Source organism: Cryptotermes secundus, unplaced genomic scaffold (genome assembly GCF_002891405.2).
Source record: "Cryptotermes secundus unplaced genomic scaffold, Csec_1.0 scaffold49, whole genome shotgun sequence".
NCBI classification, from domain to species: domain Eukaryota; kingdom Metazoa; phylum Arthropoda; class Insecta; order Blattodea; family Kalotermitidae; genus Cryptotermes; species Cryptotermes secundus.
Window position 1 is genome coordinate 3,065,707 of NW_019744106.1, and position 10,584 is coordinate 3,076,290.

Here is a 10,584-nt window from a genome sequence, read left to right on the forward strand (position 1 = left end):
ATGGATCAGGGACAAATGCAGCATTCTCCCCTTTCTAAGGTTTTGTAAAGAGGGGAGGAGCTGCTCACAAGGAAGTGGGCATGATTAACTATCTGTGGGTGATATGATCAGCAGGGCTAGCATTATGGTGACATAATTTGGCTATGCTTGCACATTTCATCCCACTGCTGCAGCCAGCTGCAAAGGGGACTTGTAAAATCTCTCTTAATGGTAACATTTACTCTTCTACACTTATCACAAGGACTCGGATATTACTTCAGAGCACATGGATTCTTACAGGGGCCAGGGAAGCACAGTCGGTATAGCAACAGGCTGTGGGCTGGATGACCGAAAAGATGGAGTCGAAGTCAATGTGGGGTCAAGAATTTTCACTTCTCCATGTCGTCTAGACTGGCTCTGGGGTCCACCCAACCTCCTAGACAATGGGTATCGAGGGCTCCTTCCTGAGAGTAAAGCGGCCGGGGCTTGAAGCTGGCCACACACCTCCAACTAGTGCTGAGGTCAAGAAAATGTTGATCTATACATCCACTCCCCCATATGCCTTCATGGTGTAATGCTTACTTAGTTAAGCAAAGGGACAACTTTACCTTTTACATGGATTCTTAGTAATAATACCTTATCTGTAAAAGAGAGGATTACAACCTCTTACATAACTAACCATGTGTATATAATGAAGACACTAGAGAGCAGAAGAATTTTAATGATTAACATATAACTTACTGTCCATCAACACTCCAAATAGCAAGGCATTTATCCCCAATCTTCCAGTCTCTCTTAGTACAAAGCTCTATTGGTTGTGGCTGTTCTGCAGCCAAAAGCTTTGCTGTTACATCATCTTCAACATTTGAACTTCCAGCCAAACCTTCTGCTGCTTTTAATTCAAGCAGCTGTGTCTTAATTAGATCACGAGTCAAGGCTATAACTTCTTCAAGATCGACTTTCAATTTCAAAAGTTCTTCGTTTGTAGGATCTGTAGTAAGCGCTGCTTCAACCTACAAAAAGAAGTTCAAAATTATTTAGAGAAGAGCAGAGTACTGCAATGTAGAGTTTATTTCCATTTCAAAGATCCTTCTTTGGGAAACCACAGGACATAAAGCATGTCTTAATACAAGTACAAAAATTCTTATTTCACATTTAGATATGAACAAAGCTTAAAATTCTTTTAAAGAGGTAAAATAATCTACAGTGAGTTAAGAATGGCCCTGGGGTTCACTCAGCCTCTAACAGAAATGAGTACCTGGAATTAAATAAATAATTTTCCTGGGGAGTAAAGCGCGGCCGGCACGTAAGGCTGACAACCTTACCACCATCTTTGAGCCGAGTGTCTAGATAATGTGGGACCCTCAACGACTCACAACCCTATGGGCCTTCATGGCCTGTTACAGGGATAGCTTTACTTTTTACTTTACAGTGGGTTAAGTTGTAATCTCTTAATGTGAACTTGAATACTATTAGTTCATACCTGTATAGCATATTCCTCCGATAAATAGTGATAGCATTTGATATATGGTCATATTTTATGCCTTGTGTTTAAAATGTGTACAACTGTATTTATTCAAAATTTTTCATGTTTTGCATCTCAAATGACAGCAAACAGAATATGCATTTCCTTGCAAGTGGAAGCATATTAAATTTCAAATATAATTTTCACCAAAAGACTCTGCATTTAAAACCTGCCATTATTCTAATTATTTTCTTCTGGACTTTAAATACTTTATATAATTGTCTATTGAATTTCCTGAGAAGATTAAAACCATATGATAGCATGGGGAAGAAGCAGAGTAAACCGCTTTCAAAATGTCTATTGTCAAGTAAACCACTTTCAAAATGTCTGGTCATGAGTGGTGAGACTTAGTTTGGGTATATACATATATATAATGTTTCTTCTAGTTTAAGTTACCGCCAATTTGTAGATAAAGGAACTTATTTCCTTCTACTTAATTAACTGTCAAACCCTATATTTAAATTAGGACATGTCTTGTTCTTGGAAGCAAATCTTATGTAGTTTGTTAGCTTTACTTGTATTTAACTATTTGTTTGGGTTGGCTAAGGGATCATGCAGTAGTGTAGTTGGTTGAGGCATTATGCTACAAGCTGAAAGGTTGCATGTTTGTTTCCAGATGAAGTCATTGGATTTTTCAATTGACCCAATCCTTCCAGCTGCACTGTGGCGCTGGTGTGAACTCAGCCTCCAACAGAAATGAGTACTAAGAATATTCCTTGGGGTAAGGGCAGCTGACACATATGCCTGACCTCACTATCACTATCATCTGTGAGCTGACTGTCCAGAAAACGTGGGAGCTTCAATGTCTTACAACCCTATAGGCCTCCATGGCCTGTTACAGAAATATCTTTACCTTTCTTTAGGTCAGCAAAGACATCATTCATGATATTTTGTCAATAGACCAATTTTAGATGTTCAACAGTGACACCTGTATTACCAGTAAAGAGAACAGGTTTAGGACTGAGGGTTCATAGATCCAGGAAGATCAGTTATATACATGGTGTCCCAGGAGGAATGTGCCAGAATTTGGGAGGGTGTTCCTTATGTTAAAGTATGCCGATATGACCCAAAACACCTATGTCCAAAGTTGAACGGTTACAGACATAACGGTCCGAGAAAAGTGTGGTCTTCCAGCGGGTCCACGCACTGTACCTGTCAGATGAGAAGTCTTATCTATGTTTGTCCTTGAGTGTGGTGATTCACACTAGCCATAAGCTTATGCACTACCTTCAGGGTACGTTGCGGCCACGTTGTGAATGGATGGTAAATTAGTTGTGCGGAGTTACCGAAATGCCTTTTGTGTTTTCACACGTGGAATACTGTGATATGAATTTTATGTATGGATTTTGCGGTGGCAATGCATGTGCTGCTGTTGCAGAATACCAAAGGCGTTTTCCTGATCGAAGGATTCCATCTTGAAGTGTATTTACGCGAATTCACCAGATACTGATTCTCTTCCGAGTGTTTCTGTGCACTCTGAAAGGGAGGATGTACGAGTGAGAAACACACGAGAGAACATTCTTGAGATGGTTCAGAGAAGTCAGCATCTGTCCACTCGTAGAATGGCCTCTCGCATCGGCGTATCATGTACGCAGGTGTGGCGAACTTTACATGATGAAGAGTTGTATCCTTAACATGATCAAAGGGTACAACATCTGGAACCAGGCAACCATGCTCAGCGTATGGATTTCTGCCACTGGATAAAAGCTCATCCCGAACTGTTAAGCGTCATTTTATTCAGTGAGGAGGAGTCTTTTACCCTGGACGGTGTAAATAATTTACGAAATGTGCGTACATGGTCCCATAATAATCCACATGAGATAATGGTAACGAAATTCCAAAATAGATTTTCTGTGAATGTATGGTGTGGTGTGCTTGGGAACAGGTTGTTCGGACCTTTTGTGTTTCACAAAAATTTAACTGGAAACATGTATGAATCCTTCCTGAGGAGTGAGTTACCATGTTTGTTGGAAGACATTGCAGCTGGCGGAGGCCACTTTGAACAATTAGTATAAAGCAGGGACTGTATTTTAGTTGTTATGTAGTCGGCTTATACCAGAATGCGCAGTCAGCCATGTTACGTCAGCGCTTGCCATGCATGTGTCATGTATAATGCTTGGAAACCTAAGGACAACTATGACATGTCATGCGAGTTTTTTGTAGTTCAATTTAATGGCTTCATGTCACTCACAAGTTAGTTTGATGTTACGTACATCATTAAAATTACAGAAACCACATATTCCTGCCAGTTTTAATATGTATTTGCTAATCAACAAGTGTGTAACACCTGTCAAAGTTTCACACTTCTCTGGCCATTATCTCTGTAACCATTCAACTTTGGACATAGGTGTTTTGGGTTATATCAGCATACTTTAACATAAGGAACACCCTCCCGAAGTCTGGCACATTCCTCCTGGGACACCCTGTACATTAGGAAAAGGGGCCAAGTACCAAAACTTGTGGGACTCTATTCCAAATGGATATTTTCATAAGAGGATTTAATTTCTACTTCCTGGCTTCTATTAATTAGGAAAGATTTAAACCATTTTCCTGCTATACGCTGAATTCCATAAAATTTTAATTTTATTAAATAAGTCATGGTTTATGCAAGCAATTGCTTTGGCAAGATCACAAGACATTTCACCAACAGGGCAGTCCATGAAATGATCCAGTATTTGATCTGTTAATAAAATCTGTATTTCAATTATAGTACTAGACACTAACATAAAAAAAGAAATACCATTTCATGGAGATTTATACCCTGTGTTCAATATGGTCACCATCATGTCTGGAAACTTCAACACAAACTGTGATGTTGTTGAATACTTGATGGCACATATCCTCAGTTATCTGGTTGCTGACCTTAATGATTAGTGCCGTCAATTCCATTACTGTTGAGGGCTTTTTCAGAAAAAATGTTTTCTTTAAGGAATCCCCAAAGAAAGTAGTCACATGGGTTTAAATCAGGACTATTCGGGGACCAGTGTTGTCCACAAGTGAAATGATCAGGAAATTGGTTTGAGATGACATGCGAGTCAAAAGTGTCATGCAGAAAGTCCAAAACATTCGCTGTGTGCGGCCTGGTTCCATCCTACATAAACCAAGTTTGTAATGGCAAACATATAGCAAGAACGTGAGGCACAAAAGTATTGCACAACAGGCTTAAATAGTGCTCACTGTTCACCGTCTCTTCAAAGAAAATTGGCCCTAGCAGTTCATGACTTGAGATGGTGACCTACACTGTAATTCTCAGTGCATCAGGCACCTTCTCATGAATCACATCTCTGATGCCCAAAATCACACATTTTGTTTATTAACCACACCATCCAAGTGGAAGTGTGCCTCATCAGGAAACCAAACACAATTAAATGATATCTCATTATTCTGAGCCCATTCAGCAAATGCCATTCTTTGATGTTTGTTTTGAACTGTAAGTTTAGGCAACAATGTCATTCAAATCACAAATCAAATCAAAGCAGTATCTGCTGCACTGATTGTTGGGACATCCCTAGTTGGGCTGCAGCCTTTCTTGTTGATTTACTGGGGCTTCTTTGCAGCACTACTCTGGCAGGGTCAATGTCCTCCAGCGAAGGCATAGATGAAGGCCAGTGACATTTACTCTCCAACACTGAACCATCATTATTAAACTGGTTATAAAGTTTGTGAACTGTTTTGAATGAAGGCGCCCATTGCATTTGAAAATGGGCACGAAACTGTCTCTGTGTGACCACAACACTATTTTTATGTATTGTTCTACAGTCTTCCTTTATCAGCCATCTTGTGTAAACTGGCGCATGAGCATGAACAGCACAACACGCGAGCAATCGGGAAGAATAAGAGCTAATTTCCATGATCTACTGTTAAGTGTTACCATGTTACAAAACATCATTCATTGCACAGTTGAATATTTAATACTAAACCAAATACTGGATCATTTCATGTGGCAACCTGTACAAGCACTTTAATATTTAAGGCCCATAAGATTTCATTCATGAAACGGAGTAAAGCTTTCTTTGTGGACAGATTTGTTTCTAAATCCAAACTGTTTCACTCCAGGGATGGTGTTTCAATGTAAAAATCATTTTTTTTTGCACAGAACAGGTTTTTAGTCAGAGATGTGGGACTTTCCATCCCTTTTATATAGAGGCATTATATTTGAGTTTTTAATGCTTTCATACTCCTGCCACCATTGAATGATTACAGAGTGAACTTAATGGAAGGCTTATTATATAATCTATGCAAGATTTAAGTAACTTAGAAAAAGGAGGAAGAGGAAGTGGTGGTGGCAACAGTGGCAGTAGTAGTACTCGTAGTGTCCATGTTTTAAGAGCTGGCTCTTCTCAGCAGATTGCACAGAGAATTTGGTTGAGCCCACTAGGGTAAGGATGGTAGTGTGTGTATGGGTTAACAAGACAAAATCTGTTACATCATCAAGTTCTCTTCTTGGTACCTTGGGTAGTTGTATTCAGAAAACATTGGTTCATTTCAAATTGCCACCTGATAACAGAACATTAAAGAAAAACATCCTCAAAGGTAACTGAGAGAGGCAGTAAGTAATGTATATAAATTTATGGCGAGGAAAGCTATTACAGGTGGTCCAAAGATCTTAAGTTGACGCAGAAAAAAGTGGCCAAGGTGATTGCTGAATCAGAGGGGTCAGGGGAATTAAAAATAAACTTGACATGACTGAATCTGGTGCATATTTGCAGCATTTCACAATGTAAGGGCCAGAAGATCCAAAAGAGCAACATCTGAAGATATCAGTGAAGCAGGAGTTCATTACCCAGTAAATGAACTCGAAATCGCAGAGAACGAATGTCACTAAAAAAATACATTAAAAACTGAGACAGACAACAGATGTTCAAGAATGCATTTCGACATTAAACAAAATTCTTCATACCTTGGATTTTCAATGGAGAAGGCCTAAAAACTATCCATGAAATGTGATGGAGCATCACAACATATGATCACAGAGAACCTCTTACCTCTGAGACATTCACGAATGAAGGGCACTTCATAGTGCAGATGGATGAAACATATAGCACCATTTGTCTGGAGTGATGATAAGACAGCATGGTTTTCTTGCTCATATTTCAAGGCCAAAGAATAAATAAATTCAGTGCTGGTGGCAAGGAATTCTTCACACCAAATTCATATGCTTGCTTCAAGTATCATATGAGTATAAGCAGTTATCATTACTGACATGAATTTTAGAAATTATCAATGATAAACTACCTGTAATTTCAAATCCACTTCCATACAGTGTTATAGCATGAACAATGCTCCCTTATCATAACATCCAAGTGAATCCAGCACCTGCACCAAATTCTGGAAAAAGTTAATTAACATCATGGTTACATTTGGTTACCAAATGAAGAAGAAATGTCCAAACCAATTTATTAAAATTAAAAACCCATGCACTACACTTACAGAACTAATGGGCTTTTGGTAGAACACAACCACAAACTGCGGGAAAGTGGTAGCATAGTCAGTTGAGGCACTATGCTACAGGCCGGAAGGTCAAGGGTTTGAGTCCCGATGAGGTGGATTTTTTTTTTTCAATTTACCTAATCTTTTCAGCCTCACTATGGTCCTGGGGTCAACTCAGCCTCTAACTGAAATCTTCCTGACGGGTAAAGGGCAGCCAGCACATAAAGCTGACAACCTTACCTCCATCTGTGAGCAGACTGTCTAGAAAATATGGGAGCCTCGACATCTCACAACCCTATGGGCCTTCACGGCCTGTTGCAGGGACAGCTTTACCTTTAAAACCACAAAATTTTGTGATATTCTATCATTCAGAATTCTAACGAGTTAATCTGAGCAACAGTTAAGAACTAAGTTGTCGAGAAAAATGTCATCAAGTTGATGTTACCAGACTTGACAAAAAATTTGCTTCCATCTAAAAAGAAGTTTGGAAACACAAATGTCTTAATGTGTGGACTAATGAGGTTCAGTACCTGGATAATGACATCATTTTGGATGATGAGCAAGAAAGTGCTATCCATTTAGGAGCAGATGATCATGGCAGCAATGCCAGTGAAAATGGTACACATTCTGATGATCAACCACATACTTTTCATTCATTTAGTCATTCATTAATTTTTATTTTAGCCTGTAGGTCAAAATACACTGATATAGGACATGTCCATCTATCCTATAGGGAGAATTTTAATCAGACTGGCAAGGTCATGGCTCCGTGCTTTGTGGTGACCGATGAGCTATGTGCTGCGGGAAGGGAGTTTTGAAGATGACTCAAGTGTGCTTGATGGCTGGTAACGTTTGGAATGAAGGAAAATAATCAACTTGTAGAACTCTACCTGGCATTATGTTCATGCATGGGAGTTTGTTTATATTTTGTCAGCAGTAGGCAGCAGTTATCTACACCATAAGCCATTTGTTCATAGTTCACAGTTGTCAGCAGTGTAGCACGACATGCTTCACGATGCTTTAGAGCAACATGTATTTCTGTATGACACCTACATGAAATACGGATCTGCTAGAAAGTGTCGGAGAAAATTTCAATGTAAATTTTGTTATGAAAGAGTTCCCAGCAGACAAACAATTCATAATTTGGTGAATAAACCAAGAACAGTGTGACTCTTAATAGACAAGGAAAAATCATAAGCATTATGTGCTTACTGCGAGAAAGTTAGATGACATAGTGACCAGACTTGAACATACATCTAGAAAATCACTGAAACATCTAGCTCAGGAGACTGGAGTGTCAAAGTCTAGTGCAAGAATGGCAACACAATCGCTGAAGCCATTCTGTGAAAGTTGGTGCATGGTGTGCTGTGAGTGCAAGGACTGTTGTACCTGTATAACAAAACAGTCAATTGAGAAAGATAGTTACATGTAGAGGGATAGCGTTTTCAGCATCCCATGTGGTCTGCGAACAAAGGTAAGAACTTTCCTTCACTCCAAACGTTATTGGCATGCTGAGTCACTGGGAAAATTCGCATGCGCTCCGCAGCTGTCCGTGTGCCGGTCGTGGTGAAGCTCGGAGCCTTGAACGAGTCAAGTTCATTAAAAAAACTCCCTGTATTATTGGTGATGGAACGTGTGATCTGTTTTTAGTAAGTGGAATTGCTCAAGTGCACAATGATACAGACAAGGACTAATACTGTTATGCTCCTTTGTGTATAACTGTTTACTTACGACCGATGGTTCAAGAATTTTATTTCTATTCGTGAATTAAGGTGCTCGATACGCGTTAGTGTGAAAAAAAAAGTGTTATGGTGTGAGCAAAGGTTTTACAACCGGGCCTTCGAGTGCGTCATGCTCCCTCTCCTACAATGCGATTGTAACCACTGTCTCCCTATTTCTTTACACATTTATCACACGCTACCCAGACGTCAGGTCTAGAAACATGGCCTCTGTTCACTTCGCCCCTTTACATACACATGATACATATCAGGCCTTTACAGTCTTACTTACTTGTTGCAACTGGAGCTTATAATTTTGAAGATTTCCTTGTAAATCATCCGCCATTATTATCAAAAATTAAACTATAACTTGATCTTCTGTTACAGAAGACTACAACGTTGGCAACTTCCTGTTTAACTTCCTTACCAAACCTTCGTTATAGTCACTAGTGACCCTAACAATAACTAACGCGCAACATTTCTCAACGCGGTCATTACTACTAAACCTAACAACAGCAGTTCGTAACAACGGTAACAACTAACGCTCAACACCTCAATAGTTCTCAACTTTCCTTTTCATTACTCGTTTTACCAACGTTTGCTCATTTGTAATGCCAACATAGTTTTCGAATTACCTAAAATGTTAATATGCTGGGACATTTATCGATTGCTGGGACGTCCATGTTTGTAATGTTCCGAACATTGGTACAAAGAATGACAAGGTGGAAAGCTTTGTCTGTAGTTTGAAGGTTCAAGATTTCAAGATCAGGGGGGCGCAAGTCAATGCTATTGGCGGGTAACATAACCGCCGTGACGGCCGTGACGTCATGAACCTATACACCCCTGTAGACGCGTAACTGTACCATCATCATTAGGATCATTAGTGGGTTCAGTAGCGCTATGCTTTATGTCCTGCCACCTGTGCGTCATTCTCAAGAAACAGAACGACAATTTGAATTTGAATATATACATACATATCTACTTGTCACAGAAACAGTATTAAACAGGGCATTCCTTCCGAAAACAGCAACAAATTCACACCGAACCGCGTCATCAGATGTCTAAGGGTGTAGTTTGTACGCATCCATTCGGTGTTACTCATGGCGTCGGTGCAGTAGAACCCAGTAGAACTCCGACCAAGGTCCAGTGATTGAGACTAGCTCTTTCTAAGGGGCCCAACTGAATAGGTTTATCCTTCCCTATCCACCTGAAGACGGAGACAGATCCAGTCTCCGAAACGTCGTGTTTTTTTTTTTGTCTTTTATATACCAGACGATGGGTGAAGTCCAAAATAAGCCAAAAGAAGAACTCCGACCATATTTCTTTCCTCTTAGCATTTAGCACTTGCAGGTCATCATAGGCCGCTGTATTTAGGAGCAGCAGTTTTTGACGTATATCATCAATGGCATATGTTTCCCTTGATGACACTATAGCCAAATCTCAACCTTTACAACAGGCAAACGGGGTACTCCAAGGAGACTCCCTCAGCCCACTGCTGTTTATAATAGCCACTGCGGAAATTACAAGAGCAATACAGACGAGCTATTACAGACAGAATTCTCTATGGGGAAGAGCCTCTGGAACTTTGTAACGGAATTTAAGTATCTAGGGATCATCTTTCAAATGAATGGAAGAAACTTCACGAACCATGTCAGAGAAAGAGCAGCATCTGCAATAGTTGCTTTGCACGGAATAAAAAATCTCAGCTGATTATCAATGATGACTGCTATGAAGCTTTTAAACATAAAAATTTTGCCAATCGTGAAGTACGGCATAGAAATTATCTGGAACCACCTCACCAAAAGGAACGGGCTGCTCATGTGTTGACTAGGATTTACTAGTCGTTGAACAGCAACAAACGCTGAAATGTGCTCCACATTCCAGCTTTTAGGAAGCACGTCAGAATATAATATTTTCAGTTGTCAAAGAAAA

At 39.8% G+C, this 10,584-nt stretch overlaps 1 protein-coding gene across 2 annotated transcripts in view; it reads right to left on the minus strand.

The window, feature by feature from the left end:
• Positions 1–9,247, minus strand: part of LOC111874360 (survival of motor neuron-related-splicing factor 30) — a 21,755-nt gene extending 12,508 nt beyond the window's left edge. Inside the window, exons 1-3 of one of the 2 annotated variants that reach the window (XM_023869805.2) lie at positions 8,945–9,247; positions 6,740–6,832; positions 721–992 (exon numbers count right to left, since the gene is read on the minus strand). In XM_023869805.2, the coding sequence (XP_023725573.1) occupies positions 721–992; positions 6,740–6,763 (296 nt within the window). In that variant the 5' untranslated portion in view covers positions 6,764–6,832; positions 8,945–9,247. The remainder of the gene's footprint in view (positions 1–720; positions 993–6,739; positions 6,833–8,944) is intronic. The other variant, XM_023869804.2, reaches the window with a different exon arrangement.
• Between the last annotated feature and the right edge of the window lie 1,337 nt (positions 9,248–10,584).